This window comes from Pararge aegeria, chromosome 15 (genome assembly GCF_905163445.1).
Source record: "Pararge aegeria chromosome 15, ilParAegt1.1, whole genome shotgun sequence".
Classification (NCBI taxonomy): domain Eukaryota; kingdom Metazoa; phylum Arthropoda; class Insecta; order Lepidoptera; family Nymphalidae; genus Pararge; species Pararge aegeria.
In genome coordinates this window covers 10,364,382-10,385,468 of record NC_053194.1, presented here as the reverse complement: position 1 = coordinate 10,385,468, position 21,087 = coordinate 10,364,382, and the positions used below count along the sequence as shown (strand labels likewise).

The following is a 21,087-nucleotide window of genomic DNA, read 5'->3' as shown; positions in this document are numbered from 1 at the left end:
ATTCGAACTTCTCAAAATAGTCAACATGGAGAGAGAGAGAGTAGAATATTTCCAACAGCAATTTTAGATGTCCAAATAATACCTCAACCAACAGGTGTTCGACCGATTCTGAGTACACTAAAGGTGATTGGTCTTTATTAGATTTGTAAGCGGTAACATGTTGTCATATGCGTACAAAATTACCCCAAATACCCGCGCTCTACATTTCTAATCTTTTTCAATACTGGGAAACAGTATTATCGCTAGATGGCTTTGCTCTTTTGATTCTGAAAAAATCGTAGTTAACTTTCACGTGATCAAATAGGTAGGAAGACAAAGGTAGAAAATCTCAGACAACGTGGTCTGAACTTACCTCGTTCACCAGGTATAATGAAACTTGCAAAAAAATAAATCAATTTTTTTATTAAAGTAAATAAATATAATTACAGCTAAATTATCACAGCCTATTAAATAGACCTTACAACATTTTGTGGCATTTAATAAAACTCTTTATAATAAGATATAATTCGATAGGTGGCATAAATATAACGAAATATTTCATTAATTTGTAGTAGATGCGAAAAGACCAACTTCAAAATAAATGAAACTTAAAAATATGTGCATATGTCATTTTAATTAGGCGTTTTAGCATAAAAAAATTCAAAATGTCCTTTTAAAATTTGGATATTACATTGCATTGAAATAATAGCGTCTCCTTTACTTCCAGCCCCTAACCTACTGTATTTTACAGTGTAAGGACTGTGCTATATTGGAACAGCATGGTAGGTCTAAGCCAAAAAACTCTTTTTCCCTTTGGAGAGAAGGCCGGTTTCCAGTTATGGGTAACAAGGTAGATAATAGATTTAAATGTGACTGAAGATAATTTTCAGAGTTGGCCCATTCCCGGAGTTAGTGGATAGTTCAATAGATAAAGTTCGATTCGGTCGGTTTTTGGTTGATCATATTTTTAAACAAATATATATGGTTTTGACTTTTTTTATTATTCATGGCTAAATCTTATCTCACTTGCGATTCAGCCAAATAAGAAAGAAATGCGATCGAACAATTTCGGTTATAGATCATTCAATTACATTCCCATTAAACATTTACAAACAAGAATCTACGAGTCTTAAATTAATACACAGTGATATGTAAAATTATGTTAGACAAACATATCTTTAAAAAATGTAGGTAAATACTTCCGTTTCTAATAACTTATGGTCAGAACGTTTCACGCTTCCCCTTCCTCTAATGTGTCTGGAAGTTTCTTTCCACGTGTATCCGGTAGTAGAATACAAAGACCGGAGCCAATCAATGGAACGATACCAAAAGCTAGTGGTGGTAACCAAGCGCTTGTATGAGCCAAAGTAGCAACAAAAGGTGCTAGCATAGATCCAATTCTAGCAACAGTAGACGAGAGTCCCACACCAGAGTTTCTCACTACAGTCGGGAACAACTCTCCAGCATATAAATATACGGTAGCGAATGATATGCTCATGCCCCATAAGCCAGTACAGCCGAGTGTCAAATGAGTTGCAGTAGAGCTCGGGACGACCGTGATGAGTAGACAACTGAGGCCGGTGACACAGTTAGAACTTATGAGAGTTATCTTCCTGCCTAAAACCCGGTTGGCGTAAATTGATATGAGCGTGCCTGGTACCTGAAAATAGAAAGTTTTGTTTTAAAAAATAGTGCAATATTACAAAAAGTATGTGATACGGATATGGGTATGTGTATACGGATGTGTTATATAATAATAAAAAGTGGTAACTAAACTAATGCACTAATTCTGAGTAATTTGTTGATCATGTCTCTGAATGCTAAGTGTTTAACCGAAGTCCATCATACGCCTGTGATATTTTAATTACTTAATATTTAAGGCGCAAATTTGCTGATGACAATAGCGTCATTTACCCCCAAAGCCTTGTATCAGATAAATTCAATAGTTTATAGGACAAAAATAAACTGAAAGTGACACTCAAAATGGGATGCCGTTCGTTTATGCAGACCATAAAGATTCTCCAAACTGCCTAATTTCTGCTAAGAGAACTGCCAAACTGCATTCTGTATCTTAGTTGACACAGTTGTTGAACTGAGTTATTTCACAACTCGGTTGGCAAATACAATTAGATACGTAATGAATAATAATGGTGTGGCGTATTTGATGGCAACTTTCCACAGTGTCTAGCTAAATTTGGTGTCAACTGAAATACAGAATACCTTAATTAAAAACCAATTTCCTAACCACTTTCTACGAAAACACTAACATTTTCGAATATTCCATGACGTGCAAGTTAGGTAAAAAACGAAAAATAAATAAATTGTGACTTACCAAACTAACTTACTAACTACTACTACTAACTTACCAAAATAGCTGCAGAGATAGCAACATTTGAAAATATGTTCCCAGACACATGGCCGATATATTGCGAAACTCCGAAGAAGCAGAAGCCACAAACGAACCAATTATAGCAAATTGCAAGAGTTCGCGTGCGCAGTCGTGGAGTTCGGAATAGCGCGAGAAGAGATGCTCGTTCCTGATTGCTTGTTACTTCCACCACCATCTTCTGCACTGATGACTCTATATTTTCGGTTGGTCGACCGTTCCTGTAATTGGTTATTAATTATCAGTCTATTGTCTTTACTCTTATAATTCACGTGCCTCTTCTCTGGTTCAGGGCATTTTTACCCATCTGTAACCGGGTTGGCGGGCTTTAAACGATTATTATTACCATGTTCGCGGCATGGTAGTGGGGATCGCCAATAATAATACTTTTGGCTTTTTCCATATCACGAGCAATCATCATATCACCCACTACAGGGTACGGGTCCTCCCATAATGAGAAGGGTACAGGCCGTAGTACGTTATGCTGGACCAGTGAACGCGGACTTCACGCCTTTAAGAACATTATGGAGAACTCTTAGGCATGCAAGTTTCTTCACGATGTTTTTCTTTACGGTTATTACAAATTTGGGCCTGACTCGGAAATCACAATCTGGACCTCGTGATCCCGGATCCGTAATATAACATAGGTGAGGCAGTTCGTTAATTTTTTTAAATAAGAAGCTACAATAAACATTATCTAAGAGAATTGAATATAAAAGTCGATTGCTCTAATAAAACAAGAGTTTAAATGTAATGATGATGATGACATTTAAAGATGGTTAATCTTTCAATAAAAGCTAAAAATAAAAATTAATTAAGAACCTGGGAGGGATAGATACCGATTCTGTTATACAAACCCTAAAATAAATTGACAGATCTCCAAGTATCTCATCTTTTATACAGATTATTCCCCGGAAAAGAATAGCAGTATTTTTAAACATATCTATTGAGTTTTGTTAAGAGATTTATGTAAAACAGAATTGGCACGATTAGATAACTACGTCGTGTAAACTTTACCTTTTTGCTGCTACTTTTATAATTTTCAAGGCATCATCAATTCTTCCAGCAGTTAAAAGCCATCTTGGCGATTCCGGTAATAGATAATAATAGCTGAGAAACAAGATGGATGGCAGTGAAATCGCTAGTTGTAACATGTTCCAGTCCCGTAAGTAGTAACCAAATAGAGGTAGCGTTAAATGTCCAATATTAAAAGGAATTTGATAAATAATTCCAACGGTATCTCTATATCTTGTGCCGATCAGTTCCATAGTAAGGACGAAGCTTGTGACCATAGTTCCTCCTGTTGCTATGGCCAGTATAAACCGAAGTGCTGTGAACATGTACCAGTTTACAGAGTAAGCTGTTGTGACACCTGCTATTAGTTGCAGGAAAACTGCTGCCAAGAAAGGCAGTCTTCTTCCAAACCTGAAAAAAAAATCTTAACATAAATAAAACTTAAGTCGTAACTTAAAATTAGCAAAAATTATATTCTTAACTGTCATTCATTTTTTTGTGACCTGAGGTAATTAATATTACTTGGCAATTTAAGCATTTAACGCATTATTTACTAAATATTACTATTATTATTGCAACTGAAATTGGTAAATTAAAGTGTCAATAACTACTTGATCATCTCAAATGTAAACAAAATGTGCACGTGGTTCTAATGTTTTATCGGAAAGAACCATAATGTATAAACTCTTAATCTATTTTATTACATTAACATATGAATCATGTTTCTTTAATACATTCTATATGTTTGCAATATGTAGTCTTCAACTGGGACGTTGTCCTTTAAAGTGATATTAACTAAAGTACTCTCATCCGGATCTCCTGCATGATTTAGACTTGTAAGTTGTGAGACTGTCCAGGATATGTCAATTTAGCTAAGAAGTCCCCGATCAAGTAATGACATCTTTCTTTATATATTACTTAACATTGTTAAGCAAGAGAGTTCGTCTGTGGCGGTCCCAGTCCAATTTGAACAACTATTTTTGCATTACATTGTCCGTTTTATGAGGAAGGAAGGCTTTATAGCACTATGCTGGGACCCATAGTTAAACCTGATGAAAGTGCAGGCCATATTAAATTATTGGGAGCCTATACAAACCTGTCAGAAAGGTGTCCGAAGACCATATTGCCAACTAGAATTCCAAGCATGAAAATAGTTTGAGTAAAATTTTTGAGCCATTGCCTATCGCAAACGAGGTTCCACTGCGAAATAATAGTTTCGCCGAAGACGCTGTGGTCATATGTGTATTCGGTGCAATTAGCTAGGCATTTGGAATCGTATGTTTCATTATTTGAACAAGTGAAATTCATCGGAGGCGCTAGAAAGATAATACTCATTTGATGCCAGGCGACTGGAAATTTAACGAGGAATACCACAAAGCATATCCATATTTGCCATTTTCCGATTTCCCCTATAGCCTTCGTTAGCGGGTCCACTATTTTAGGACTTTCGTTGTCTTTTATTTCTGTCTCCAACACTGTAATTAAAAAAAGGGTAGAGTTAATATCGCAAAACATACAATTACAATATATACAATAAAATACATTTATACAATTATTACTTCTTTGCGATGGTTATATTGAACACCATATCACACTTCCGACCTTTTCTTTTAATTCATTTACTCTATTTATTTTTTTAAATCAGATTTTAGATTAATTATTTTTACCAATCGAATTTTACCTTGATAAAATAAATAATCAACTATGTTTTTACCAACAGCGCCTCTTCTCCACCATGTAAACTAACAACACAATTATTTATGCATGGAATAAAAACTAAATAAAGCAGAAACGTAAGTATTAATTCCAAGTAATAGAGAAGAATACAATATTTAAGGTACGTTAAGTAACACTTTCACGCTGCTTTCACTACAGCCCACACTATATATACTTTGCTTGCTTTGTATTGTACCTTTACCAAGAAACAATACAGAGCAAAATAGGGGCTTAATATTTTTTTCTGTCTTACGAAATTTATAACGATAAATCTGTAATTACATGAAGTACAAGTCTCTTTCAGCTAGCATCAAGAATGATTATAATTTAAGAAAACGTTTACTAACTAAATTCATCTGCTGAACATTATAAATGGGACACTAAGTCGATATTCATTATTTTTTTATTAATAGTTGTACTGTAGTAAGAATAACAATGCAAAGTTTATGTAAAAAATATTTAAAGCTCTATTTGGTGGATATAACATAAACATAGACGTCTTATAGGTAAGTACATATCTACGCTGGTGTATGATTTTACGTATATGTAACAATAATAATAATAATATAGGTACCTAGGTTTGGAGATAAAAAAAACTAGTACCAATGGTAGTAGACCATTGGTACTAGTTTTTTTTTTAAGTATGCCCACTTCATAGCAGTTCGCCTTTGTTGAACTTGTTTTTGTTTTGACTGTTTTTATAATTAAGGTATCTACGTTTTAGCCATTTCCGCGTACTTTAATCATAATTTTTTAATGTAGGTAAGTAGTATTATAATGAGTAGGTAAGTACCTTATTATCTACGTTTAATAAATTTTAATTATGATCATTTTTTGTATAAGGGTTTTGTGATTAAAACCTCTATGTGCCTTTTTATCTATTCTTTAAATGCATAAAAGAATGGTACTAGCAAATCAATAAATTAATATAAAACATTTCATCAGGAAAAGAAGAAATAAACTAGGTATGCAGGTAATTCCAGTTTCCAAAGATACCAAAGTGTTTTTTATTAGGTCTCTTGACGTCACTATAAGTCTATTATTGAAGTAAAATCGAATCAAACATTCTTCATCGGATTAATCAAAAGCTCGTAGGCTTCGTTCATAGGTATTTTTTTTGCAGATTCTTATGAATGCGAAGAATATAAATGCGAAAGTTGGTTTTGTTTGTTTGTCCTTTTCTAGCATAGAACTAGTTGAAAGGACGGAGAGTAACATACTTTTCTTTTTATCCCACCGGGTACTAAGCCGTTTATATATATAATATTACATCGCCATCTCCGTCGTCATATCGCCATATCGTCCTTCCTCCTAAACCTACCTAATATAATATATTTAAACGAGCAATCGTTATCTAAGTATTAATTTTATATTTCAATAATTTCATGTATTGTACGAAACGGCTCGAATGATTTGAATTAGGTTTTGTATTCAGGCTACTTAAGTTTATCGACATAAATTCTTAATTCAAAAAACTTAGAAAACAATATAGCATATTGTTGTCAATAAAATGTTAAAATATGTGCATTCATGATTTTTTTATTAATAATTAGTGCAGTCATATCTCAGATATATGAGAACCTCTACTCTACTGTTAGAATCTCAAAAAATTAGGATTTTTTTTTTTTAACAATAACAACCAGCCGGATAGGATAACAATTTATACCCACCCTGCACGGTTAGCATGGGCAGGTGACAGTTATGTCCCCGGGGAATTAATAAAAATGTATCTTCTCCCACAACTTTGTCAACTCCCAGAGCACTGTCGCACAGGTAAATAAATAATAAATAAATAAATATATTACGACAATACACACATCGCCACCTAGCCCCAAAGTAAGCGTAGCTTGTGTTAGGGGTACTAAGATGACTGATGAATATTTTTATGAATAATATACATAAATACTTAGAATATACATATAAACACCCAGACACTGAAAAACATTCATGCTCATCACACAAACATTTCCAGTTGTAGGAATCGAACCCACCGCCTTGGACTCAGAAAGCAGGGTCGCTGCAAACTGCGCCAATCGGCAGGTGAAAATAATATCCAAATAATATATAATATGTGAAATAATAAGCTTTATAAGCTGTGTAATAACATGATTTAGCTGGTGGACAGTTTAATTATATCCCTTGTCAGGGGATATAATCGGGGGATATAATTTTTGTCACATTTGAGTGCCCTGCTAGGTATCACCTAAGTAATATTTTCCGCTACAGAGTTTTCTAAGATGTCACTGTGATGTTAATAATAAAATAACGTCGATAGAGTTTTTATTAGCATCCTCAGCCTCATTAATTAATATCGCATTGGTATTGTTGCTGCATATATGATCTCCAAACAGAATTAGTTGTTTCACAAATCAAACATATACAAAGTATATACTATATATATATATATATATATGTACCTTCGGGTAGTAGTTTGTCTAATCAGTGTGTATACATGTTGGTTCCCAGCGAAGGTTTCTTAAGGAGGTGATTCAATTGGTAAAGTTTTGGATAATTAAACATTTTGATTTTGCACATCAAATAAAAATAAAATTTCTCACCTAATTTGTGTTCAGCGGTAAACTCCGGTTCGTGATTACAATCTTCAATATGAGACATATTGTTGATTAAATAAATTTTGTATTCACAATGCTTCGTGTTTATAGGTAGAACTAACTTGTGCTATGTAAATGGATTTATGCACATTTTTAATAAACAGGTTCGCAAAAGCAGCGTAATAAAATGCTGTTGTTCTCAACAGTCGGCCCACGACTGGTTACAATGATTTGGTCGACCGTCGACCATAGAACCTGAGGATGGCATACCTAATGCTGGAAGCTCACTCGTAATATTCCATATCTAATGTCCTTTCAGTAAGAAATTTATAAGCGTTGTTCTAAGTAACATACGAGTATATAGGACTTCAGGCACTATTCGCGCTAAGAATAACTGCGCAACATAAAACAAATTCATACTAAGTAATATTATAAATGCAAAAGTGTGTCAGTTTGTTTGTTTGCTTGTTTCCTATGTTGAGCTTGTTTGGCAAGCTTGAAGCTTTCATCCTAGAGATGAAAATAGGAAATAATTAACCCGGAAAAGACGAAGTTAAAAGTTTCCTATAGGATTTAAAAAAATGCATTTGTCACCTATGACCGCCCATGCTAGTGAAATTTTGCATACAAATGGTTTGCATCCTGGAGTTAGCTATGAGATACATTTTATACCGGAAAAATAAAGCATTATAAAAATTATAAAAATTAAAAACCCAAAATAAAGTAATAAAATATATTTATATTATTTTTTATTTTTATTCTCATCATCATCATCGTCATATAAACCCAGTTACGCTCACTACAGAGCACGGGTCTCCTGACTCCTCCCACAGTGAGAACGAGTTAAGGCCGTAGTCCATCACGCTGGCCAAGTGCATATTGGTCGACTCCACACACTTTTGAGAAGATTATGGAGAACTCTCAGGCATGCAGGTTTCCTCACGATGTTTTCCTTTACCGTCGAAGCAAGAGATATTTTAATTACTTAAAACGAACTTAACTTAAAAAAGTTAGACGTGCGCGTAATAGAAAAATATTAGTTTGATTTTACTCAACACGCGTGGCGGTCTTAGAGTGGCGTGTTAATGGTGTGCCCGCACTATGGTAACTTTAAACCATACTGTTGAAAGTGCAACCCGGTAGTTGCATAATTGTTGTTGAACTTTACATATCTAAGTAAATATTACATTGGTTTTGTCGCACATAAAATTTCTAAACCTTAATTTACAGGTATAAAAGTAGGACCCAGCTAATTCCAAATAAAATTTATTTTGCCATTGTAGTATTATAACCGTGCATGGTTTGGGGTTCATTGTAGCTTATATTATGTCACTATTTTAAGTATAAGTAAATTATATTTTAAATTCTGTGTACTGCTAAGCGAGCTATGTTATTCTTGATCATATTTTGACTAAAGGTTTTTCCGCTTTATACGATTAAGTATAAATTTCTCGATAGAAAAAAAATACAAAGTTACCTCTTAGGAAAATAGAAAAATTAAATAGGAAAATTTTGGGATTAGATAAAAATACTGTACAATATGTGGATTGTATTTTGTTTTTTATTTTTTTTGTTACTTATAATTTATACTGACTTTTTTCGATGGTATGGCAGTTATATTAAACCCCCTTATCGGTTTCTCTTATCGGTTTCTTGACCTCTGGCGGGTCTATTCGAAAGAGGAGGGTCTTTCGAACCCGTGACCGTTCTTTTCAAAGAAGGCAGCGCTCAACCCTGGGCATAGGAGGTCGTCAAAATATGTCTCAAAATAGCCATAAGTTATTCTATTGCTACTAGTTATTGAGTAAACACGATACTGGAATAGCCGCAATTTTAATTGGCGGTGAGTTACCAGGAGATAATAACCATCCCGTCAATTTGCAGCAATAGGGTCTATACAATCAACCGGCTATTATCTGATCTTAGTGTTGTAGTAAGTAGATTGCTTAAAGCTACTGTAACTGCAACATAACAAGTGAATACATACAATACTGAAACTAAATAACTTCATTTTTAATTAAAGTGAAGCTTCGTTTAGTGCCTGCAGGGAAGCCACCCATTTTTTTTTTGCGGAAATCCTCATCGATACCACCGCACTACGGGGAGGCACAGTGGTTATGTCGGAATCGTACCGGAAAAACCCCACGGTGTTCCAACAAGTCGCCTGGTGGCAGGGTCACGGGAACGCTTACGCACACAACCGCGACAGGGTAACCAATATATTATGTTCACATAATTGTAAGGGGATGGTGATAACTTCGTTTGCCAACTTAAACCTAAAGCTCCGAGGGTTCCAAACGCCCTGGTCTAAGAAGAGCCCACAATAAACTTAGCCGGGTAATTTTTTTTGTCATCACCATCTCACAGTTAATTTATATTAAGGTATGAAGCTAGCGCAATTCACACCCAAGCTTTTTTATCGTTTAAGTTATCCTTCATATTGTAATGTCGTAAGTTGTCGTCAAGCCTGGGTTATATCTCACGTGACCACGTGAGAAAGGCTTGCGAAAGGCGTAAATTGTCAGATATCATATAATCTCGCGATCTTAAAGATCAAGCAAAGTGCGATCTTTGCTTGATCTTTAAGATCGCGAGATAATTTGATATCTTACGTGGTTACGTGACATCTCGACAACTTACTTACCCTCAAAGTGTTGACTGCGTCTATCAATCTGAGGCGCACCAGTGAAGTGTGCAACATGTGTCTGTACTACGCCCATCAGACCGGAACACCGCAAAAAATAAGCATGGCGATAGTATTTCCCCGGATGAACTCTTAATTAATTATTATTTCTTGTTAGGGACCTTAAAGCTATCGTTTTCACATTAGTGCCAAGTAGTTACGTATTAATTAGTATAGTTAATAGAACGTCAAAGTTCATGTTTATGTTTTGGCTTATCGGACGTATGATGATTTGTTATTAGTAAATAGGTTTTACGGAATAAACTGTTAGTAAATAGACGTAATATCATGATGTCGTACAATGATTACGTATAACATTAAAATAATAACAATTTACGCTCGCTTTGCTTCGCATGAGATGATCAGCTGGTCGACAGGTTAATAAATAATATCAACTTAGTAAATGGTTCAACAAGATCATAAAACAAGACTTTATGACCGAGTTATACTCGCTGTTTACCTACTAACATACCAGAAAATGAACCAACATCAGTTTCTGTAAGTGGCACTTTAACAATGTTTTAATGCATTTTTTATCAAACGTGTTACCTACTGTTGAAATATTTTCCTTACACTCAGATTATTTGGTTTCGGTACCTTACAACACTATTATGCACAAGGGCATGAAATACAATACATAGTCGGAATCTTTGACGGCCGATTGGCGCAGTTTGCAGCGACCCTGCTTTCTGAGCTAAAGGCCATGGGTTCGATTCCCACAACTGGAAAATGTTTGTGTGATGAGCATGAATGTTTTGCAGTGTCTGGGTGTTTATATGCATTTTCTAAGTATTTATGTATATAATTCATAAAAATATTCATCAGGCATCTTAGCACCCTTAACACAAGCTACGCTTACTTTGGGGCTAGATGGCGATGTGTGTATTGTCGTAGTATATTTATATTTATATTAATCTAAAAGCAATAGAAATTAATGAAAAACAATCCGTATTACACGTTTCGTCTAAAAATAATTTTTTTGCTTTCTTGTTCAATGTTTGACGACATCTCTGATACAGAGAGCGCTAGGTTCGATTTCCGGTTGCTGTCAATTCGGAATTTATAAAGAAACTAGCCTCCCGCGTCTCCGTCTTTTGATTAGTTTCCCATACAAACTTTCTTCCGCCATTCTACACATTACTCCCGACCTGCCGCGTCGACTCGCCTACTTCAAGTATTGGACCATACTCAAGTATGGGCAAGAAAAGTTTTTTTTGATGTCCTGAATTTAGAGCGTTCAGACAAATAAACTCTATGAATCCTTAAAAATGTAAGTAATTAAAGATTCTAGAGTTAAGAAATTGGCTGTGGGTAACCCCGTGCTTCGGAGAGTACTTCAAAACTCTGGTGCCAGCAGTTATCACTAACATGGTGGTAATAATCTTTAGAGCCCGCCAAACCGTATTGGCGTAGCGTGGTGAGTGCAATGCTTTAATTCCCTCTTCTATAAGAGGAGGAGAGTTGCTTTAGTAATTAAAAGAAAGTCAAACGCAAATTTATTTTTGGCCACATTTATCTCTATGTTTTGCTTAAAATTTAAGTAGTAGTAATTGCTGATCTTATTAAACGGTGCTCTTTGGTCTCTCCAGAGAGATTACAGTTTTTCGCAGTACGATGGAAACTGACCCCTGACCCATAGATATGGGATCACTGAACGTGTACATGTATTATTATTAAATTATATACACTTGCTTTTATCTAACTGTAGGGCGTTGGTGTTATTTCGTATACATTATTGCTTTTGTCATTAAGACCTGCTTGACTATTGACAGCCGATTGGCGCAGTGGGCAGCGACCCTGCTTTCTGAGTCCCAAGGCCGTGGGTTCGATTCCCACAACTGGAAAATGTTTGTGTGATGAATATTAATGTTTTTCAGTGTGTGGGCGTTCATCTGTATTTTATAAGTATTTATGTAAATTATTCATAAAAATATTCATCAGTCATCTTAGCACCATAACACAAGCTACGCTTACCTAGATGGGGATGTGTGTATTGTGGTAGTATATTTATTAATTTATGAGTAAAGTATATTACTTGACAATTTGTGCAAAGATAGTACTAACTATTTACACACAGTTTCCCTGGTCAATTTCGGCCACGATGGTCTATCTCCAGGAAGATTATCCAAGTCGGTATGCGGGAGATAATATACTGCACTAGTTTGTTCACAAATACAGATGCAATATCTATTCCCTCACTCTCTTATTCGATAGGACGCCAGTACCCGACCCGACATGAATGTTTCGAATTTCAATTATTTGATACATATTGATGATCAATATGGCATAATCAAAACTTTCTGGAATGATCCTTCCGTCTGTTTGGTCAAACTAATCACCTGATTGGTTAAACCGATTTTGACAGGACTTAGTTTGCTACTTTGACCTACCAGTTAGAGGTAAGAGGCAATTGAAAGTTATATTTCAAAATTAGGTATCTAAAGTCAAAACGTAGCGTTCAATTATCTTTATTTAAATAGGAACTTAAATTTTACTTAGATTTCAGATTAATCTAAACCTACACAGTTTGGATTTCAATTATGTTATTTTGTAAGTTTGCTAATTCGTTTTATTAGGCGAAGACGAAAGTCATAAGTAATTAAATTAAAACTACTTTGGTATATACTAGTATTTTATAACGTACCTACATAAGTGCCTATAAATATCTTCTGGAATAGATTTTACTGTATGACATATTCTATATATTTTATCTAGATATATATTTTATCTATAGAGCCGTTCTTACCTATAGAAGCCAACTAGATACCTACCAATTTACCCGCCATTATTTGGTCTCTACTCTCTACTTGGTGTTTTTTTTCTTGAAAGTTTTATTAAGTGTTTTTTAGAACCATTATCTGGTGTGATCGGATTCGGATGACACTTAGCTAAAAGGTAGATTAAAGACTGAAATGGCACATACACTTTTTCTTATTCCGGATACGGTTGCGCTGTTCCCTTATGTCTATTTGTCTTCTAATATTTCCCACTAAAGGCTTTTTTTTATTTTTCACCGATCAAGAGATTGCACAGTGGTTTTCAAGGGTCAGAAAATAATACAGGCATACACATAAAATTTAAGTAAGTCGCGGGCAACAACTAGCTAGACATATCTCAGTTACAAATTGTTATAATTTTTGCCAATAGTTACTTGACAGGCTGGGTATACATAAGTATAACACTTGTTTGAGAGGCTGAATCATCGATGAGTTCAATCGATAACCTCAAGTTATAATTTCTGTTTTTAATTAGGTATCTGTTATGACTACGAATTAGGGAGTTTTGTGTTTTAGTTTTTGTTATTATCCGACACAAGTCATATGTATAAATATATATATTTAGTATATGGCAATTATATATAAATATATATATATATATATATACATATATGCATAAGCAAAAAGGGTGTTAATTGTGATTAATTATGTTTGAGGTGGTGGAATAATTATATGTTTTGTTTCAAGGTCATTTTCATTTCGAAATGGAAACGTAATCCCTAAGCGGACAAGAGAAAATTTCACGCAATAGTTTATCACTTTCTCGATAGGAGGAATCAATTGATAACCTCAAGTAAATAATAATTTAGGTCTTTTAATCATCTGTTATGACTACGAATTAGGAAGTTTTTTGTTTTCTTTTTTAATTATCTGACACCAATCATTTCACATCACCAATCATATTAGGTATTTACTTATGCTTAAGCAAAAGGAGTGATATTGATTGCATTTGTGCGTTAAAAAACTATTGCCTATTAACTTAGAAATTATATATAATTTCTTGGTAAATTTTTATTTCGATATGACACAAAAACATCCTAAATGGACACGGGAAAATTTCTCGTAGGTAGGTAGGTAGTTAAATATGTTTTAAACGAATGGTTAAAAATAAACTACTGAACTATTAAAGTTCGTTTAGTATGTTTAAATCCTATTATTAGTAAATAGTTATACATAGGTGTGAAGTTACTAAATAATCTTACTTAGGTATATGTGAAATAATCACCGCGAATTCACGCATTACCGATAATTTACCTTTTACCTACCTATAGTTTTGAATGGCGGATGTTAATTACCGAGACTTCGATAGTACAGCAATCTGAAGTCAACCATTGATATTCATGAATGGTATCGATGCCAAAAGTTGCACTATTGCAGTCGATAGGTTGTAATAAAAACAAACAGCATTTAAAATAAAATAAAATATAAAACTACTAATACCTATTTACTATAGTGAGCTAATAAAATGTATATGTGTGTGCGCGTGTGTGTGTGTGTGTGTGCGCGCACGTTTGTTCCCTTGTGTGTGTGTGTATCTATGTGTGCGTGTGTGTGTACAATGGCTGCATCTATAGAGTAGAAAATACGGTCCCAAAGTTCAAGCAGAAGAATCAAACTTATCTACGAGACCATGTCAAGCCTCCGACAGACACCTTCATGATAACAATATTGTTCTGCATAATCGCTTCGTTTGTGAATTAATAAATGAATACACTTTTTATGTACACCAAAACCGACGTTGTTATACAACTAAAAAGCAAGAAAAAATAATCTCTAAATATTCTCTACAACATTTTTAAATCGGTGCCAAGTAAAATACGCACGCACACCTAGGGTCCGTACCTTGGAGACTTCTAGATAGAGGTGCTTCGTAAATAATTAGTCGATAAGATGCTTTAATGCGGCTAATGATGCTCTACGGTTCTTCAATCATATTGTATGATGATGATGATGATGATGACTAGCAAAAAATTAAACCCTATTGTCTTCATCACCATAACAATTAATATTTTTAACAAAAAGATAAATATTTTTAAAAGTCAAATCATTAACCACTGTTCCACCTAATTCTTGGGATTTTTTTATTTTTTTTATTGTTTATTTTTTGTTTTAACTTCAATTTAATTTGATTTTTACTGTTTGTTTAATTTAATTCCAAGTTGTGTACCCACGCTTTGGGGTTTTAGCTAAGAACAAAACTTGTTATTATTTATATTTAGATCTAACTATAGTCATAACTTATAACCTATTTTGTGTACCTAATAACAATAAATGAATGAAAATGAAGAAAAAACTACTACAGGGAACTAACTGGTTTCCTCTCAAAATAAGTAGGATAAACCCTTAGTCAGTAGAACCCGTAGTCTACCACACTGGCCAAGGGAATTGGTAGCCTTCACACGTTTTAAAGAACGTTATAGCGAGCTGTTGCAGTTTTTCTCACGATGTTTTCCATTACCAATAAAGTAAGTGACATTAAATTGCTTACATGAAGAAAAAAAACACACAGCTCCAAAATGGGATCAAACTCAGTCCCCATGAAAGGTAGACTAACTATAGCAAAATGGCAAATAAAAAGGTAGAAGTTTTTATTTGATAAGGATAAAGTTGCTTACCTACATATTACCTACCTATCTGTAATATTGTTTTTTAAAGAAATAAACAACGTAATGGGTCAAAGCTATGGTAAAAAAGGCACATCATAAAAACAGCAACGGCTGCTTCTGAAAATTATACCTAACATCAAATCGCTTCAAAGCAAATAAGCGAGTGCCATTTATCATTCTGTCATCAAAATTAATTTCCGTCACAGTCGTAGTATTTACTAAACTCAGCTAAGTAGGTTTTTTATATTTTTTCACTTATTATATTGTAGCAATAACAAGAGCAGTATAATACTTTTAATTAGCTCACTGTAGATTCCAACTCTAGGACTAATCCAACCAGTATTATAAAATATTAAGGCATGTAAATGTGGTCCAAGGGAGATATTTAACGATTAGGTTATATGCAGTGGCGTGCACTGAGTTTCTTACCAGGGTATGCATACAGAAGGAAAATTACTCCTTTAAAAAAAAATTAGTGCTTTTGTTCATGTATGAAGTGCACGCCACTGGTTTTATGATACGTAGTTCTCTTGTAATGTACTCATCAAAAGTGCCACTTGAATAAAGATATTTTTGAATTTGACTCGGACTTTGATATTCTTAAAAAAGTGACAAAAATGGGAAATAAAATACGCAAGTTACATAAATATTGCAAGGCACGATTTTTATGCTCCTATGATAAATAGGTGCTGACAAGGAATACAATTTACTATTTCACTTGCTAAAGCACGGCAACAGAAAATAGGAAAAATTTAGTTTTTGTTTATTTCTAACCGTGTGCCCATGCCCGTAGAGTTTACAAAACGGTGGGAGACGATACACATTTTGTTCTTTCTCCGTGTAGGAAATGGTCCCTAAACATGCTTGCCATGCTGGGGTGATACTGAAAGTGATCCTCAGTCGAACCTGTTAACTAATCAGCCGACACGATGTTTGCACTTTACTATGCACGTTATTTATACATACATACATGTATCTACTTTGGATAGATAAAAAAGGTGGTGACTGATGATGAAATACTGTAACTTGTTACTCGTTGTATAATACCAGTGATAACCTAGTAGTATAGGTTACGAAATTCATTATTTAAAATGCATTTCAGCTACTGTGGTAATTCCTTCGATCAACTAACTTTACCTTTTTTTGGACGGCGCGTTAACCTTTTTTCGAATAGCTTTAGAGTTAAGTTGATTTATGGAACTGATACATAGTATGCATAAACGTGATGGCTTTAGGTTGTAGTGTATGTTTTATTCTTATCTAGTAGACACCATAAGCCTTGAACTGAATTAAATGAAGTACCTAAATTGAGAATGCAATTAAACGCACATTAGGTAGGTTTTTTAAGGGACATATTGACGTATAACTTGGGTACTTGAGACAATCTAGTTTAATGACCCGAATTGCTGGAAGGATGGAATTTGTATGTGTATAGATTATTTTATTTTATTAGTGAATAGTTGTAAAAGTGTAAAAATAAATTGTAGGTACTAAAAACCTAACTACTTACCTAGGATAGAACAAAATGTATCTCGATAATGTTTGCGAAGGATGTTGACATTCAGTTCAATGTGTACGGAAGCTAATTGCGGAAATACTTCCGCAAAATAAACGACAATTATCTGCTAAGTTGGATATGTAAGGTGGCTTAATTGATACGTAGGAGTCCATACCTAGGCGATATTAATATATTAAATCAAAGTACGCAGTACATTTATGTAATTTTTAATTTTTAGAAAAATACTTAATTAGGCTAGGTATACGACCGATCTACACTGGGCCAGCGTGGTGGACTACGGTCTTAACCCGTACTCATTGTTGGAGGAGACCCGTGCTCTGTAGTGGCCCGGTAATGGGTTGATGTGATGATAATGACGTACTGCCTATAAACTATCTGCGTAAAATTATTGAAACGATCGCGAAAACCGCATCAAAATCCGTTGAGTGTTTTACGAGGAATTAGAGGATAAACATGCAGGCGCAGAAAGCTACCTTGTTTTATACTATGTACAGAAGAGAAAGACAAGTAACGCGAAGATTTTTTAAGGGCTTCAAAATGGATTTCAAGTAGGTAATTAGTATTTTAAATAATTCCTATGATGTCATCTTTATAGTTAGATAGATAGGTACCTATCTAACAGCCCACTTACCATAGTGCAATATTAAGTAATTATTACTAACAACTTATTCTTGCAAATTATATAGAATTTTTAAATATTTCAAGTAGGTCATTAATATTTTAAATAATTCCTATAATATCATCTTTATAGTTGGATAGATAGCACATACTCAGCATAATGCATAATTACTTTTAACTAATTATTGTAAATTATATAGAATTTTTTGTTTAGTTATAATCACCTATAGGTAAGTTTTATAGTGGGTGTCTACGTACAAACGAAAAACCTCTACGTATGTACCTACTCTATTTAGTGCTTATGTATAAAAACGCAAGCTTAGGCTAAGGACATAGTAGATACTCTAATATATTAAAACTAGCTGACCCGTGCTACTTCGTCTCACCAAATTGGTTATTACCAGAAAACACGAATAAAATGACGTTTTCTAAAAATGAATCCTAGCTAGATCGATTTAACGCCCCCGATATCGAAAATCGTTTGAGCCCATTCAGAGATTTCAATTATATATATACAAAAATATATAAGATATAATAATATAATATACAAAATATAAAATTTAATATACCCCCGACTTTTTATATGTGTTCATTATTCTACTAGTCAAGCACTTTAATTTGATACCCATATTGAAGGAGTTGTGAAAAATTATGTAAACCGGCATTTTGGGGCGGCGGCCACTTTTGGCCATAGCTAAGTTTAATCATCATCGTCGAAAAGTTAGAAGTGCGTGCTGGGATTCAAACTCGGCCCCCCGATAGTGAAGTCGAGCTTCTACCCAATGCACTGTGCAATGCGCTATCACCGTTTCATTTAGCTAAGATTAATCCCGGTTCATCCGTTCGGGCGCTACGATGCCACAAACAACGATACACATACATACACACGTCACGAGACGCAGTGTGTTATCTAACAGCACGAGGACTTAGTTCGGGGCGAATCACTAGTTAATTAAGCTTAAACTTAGTTACAAAAATCTATTATTTTGGCAAACTTACTTTTGTGTAATCCCCTGGTATCTTGAGAGCAACACAAAACATTATTTTCACATGCACACACAAACACGCATACTACGCACGGAAATGTCAAACGTATAACAACCCATTTTTTGCTTCGGGATCATGTGCTTGTTGAACAAGCGGAACGAGATCTTATTGACAGTTTAAAATATATGAAATTGCATTTCACCCGCCTGTATGTCTGTATGTCAGAACCTCATACTACATGAAATTGCATGAAACACAAATCAAGAAACTGTTGGACTGACAACTGAATCATAATAACTCATATGCAATTGTTAATGTTATTAGTGTTTTGGTTAATATAAATATTTATTTATACGTATTGAAAAAAACATCTGAGGGGGTTCCCATACCAATAAACGGGGTAACTTTAATAAGCTTTTGATGGATCGTTGGAAATCAAATCTAAAGTGAGCATTCAACTTTTAAAGCTAACTTGAGGATTTGGAACATCAAAGTACCTGCTTCTAAATACATTTGTCCCAAGATTTACTTTTCTAAAAAAACTGGTGACTTTCGTATGATTTAAACAACCAATAATACAAATAAACATACCTACGTCGTTTATTAATGACAAATATAAAATGGCACGTTATTTTTTTATTGGGAACCCTTGTCTATATCATATAGAGTCACGCAGTGATTTATTTAAAAGCGCGAGGTGTCAATCCGGGGAGAATCACTTGTTAATTAATGTTATACTTAGTTACAAAAATCAATTATTATTTGGACTTACTTTTGTGTGATCCCCTGGGATAATTTGTGAGCAACACAAAATATTATTGTCACACAGAACGGCGAGAAAAATGCTACGAGTGCCGCAGCGATCAACGCTGCGCTCAAACACGTATTGGACAGTTTCAGTTCAAGCGCCGTATATACGTTCTCGGACATCGGGCACCGGCAAGCCTCGATGACGAAACAGAGGAAAACCTATCCAAAGCTCGTGTTCAGCTCCATGACGATCAAAAACCCAAGCAATAATTACACTTACCTCCACAAACATAGAAAACCTTTAGCTATATTAACTGGGTAAATTAATATTTGCGATTAAATTTAATGAATAAAATTAAGTACGTATTGAGCGCACAGGTAGATTTTCTTACGTCGCGCATCGTGCGTAGCGGGATTTTCCTTAAGCTTTATATAAATAAGTTCTTATTAACTTTTTTTTGTAGAAGTTGGTTGGGTTGGTGGTTGGTATACCTACCTACTTATTAAGTTAGTACTAGATAATGATTTAGATTTAGATTAATTTAGCCTTTATTAGCTTAACTATTCTAACTAAGATGCACCTTCCTATGTCGACGTTTCGCAAAAATACATAAATATAGGTTATCTTTGTCTGAGCGTGATCTGTGTTATTTGTAATTAGATTGTATGGTTTCATAAAATTCGATGAAGAAGACCGATCGCAACTCTCTACTTACATACCTACACCGAACGTGGAAAATATCTTTCAGCAGATTTTTAGTATAACTAATAGTACCTACCGATCTTTAGAAAGAGTTTAACTACATGCTAAAGTTAGGGGAAAACCTACCTGTTTTAAAAGGCGTGGCGCTAATTATGTATGTAAGTAGTTGCTTAACAAATAAGTGTTATTTTCTGATAGGCAAGTAGATACAGTGGGTAATATAAAATAGACTTAATATATTACACTAGTTGTTGACCGCGTCATCGTTTGCGACGAAATTTCGATCTTACTGAGTGTGTCTAAGTATGTCATTCTCTGACCCCTGAAATACTATGCAAAAAACATGGCGACACATACAATCATATGATCTTGTTCTGTGAAAAACAAAAACAAGCCTTTGTGCTATTCCAGCCTGAAATCTATCTCTGTGCTAAATTTCATCCACATCCGTTAAGTCGTTCTGAAATGATTGAGTACCTAACAAAAGTACACCCAAAATTTCGCAATATATTTATATAGTATTACGTACAAATATGTTTTTAAACTGATTTCAAATCGTCGATAGACCGTTTCTTTATAACTGCCAACCTCAAATTTGGAATAACTCGCGGTATAATAGACAAACATGGAATTTTGCGAAAAACGTAGAGCAATTTTAAAGGAGCTGTTAAACTTGTTTGATACTCAGGCACATTTCGCAATCCGCTATCATCAGAGCTAGGTAAAGGTCTCTATTGAATAATGTATTAATTACCTAATAATGCCTAAGGTCACATAAAATCTTTATCTAGATGAGT

General features: G+C 34.4%; 1 protein-coding gene across 4 annotated transcripts; it reads right to left on the bottom strand.

Moving 5' to 3' along the window:
• Positions 1-594: 594 nt before the first annotated feature.
• Positions 595-19,730, bottom strand: LOC120629745 (organic cation transporter protein-like). 4 transcript variants are annotated; one of them, XM_039898764.1, is made up of 5 exons: positions 19,610-19,730; positions 4,476-4,854; positions 3,383-3,790; positions 2,346-2,586; positions 595-1,639 (listed from the first exon to the last, which is right to left on the bottom strand). In XM_039898764.1, coding segments are annotated over exons 1-5 (1,458 nt in total). In that variant the 5' UTR covers positions 19,611-19,730; the 3' UTR covers positions 595-1,210. The 4 variants fall into 4 exon arrangements, with proteins under 4 accessions (XP_039754698.1, XP_039754696.1, XP_039754699.1 ...); XM_039898762.1 differs by lacking the exon at positions 19,610-19,730 and adding an exon at positions 10,292-10,400; XM_039898765.1 differs by lacking the exon at positions 19,610-19,730 and adding an exon at positions 9,242-9,605.
• Positions 19,731-21,087: the final 1,357 nt, after the last annotated feature.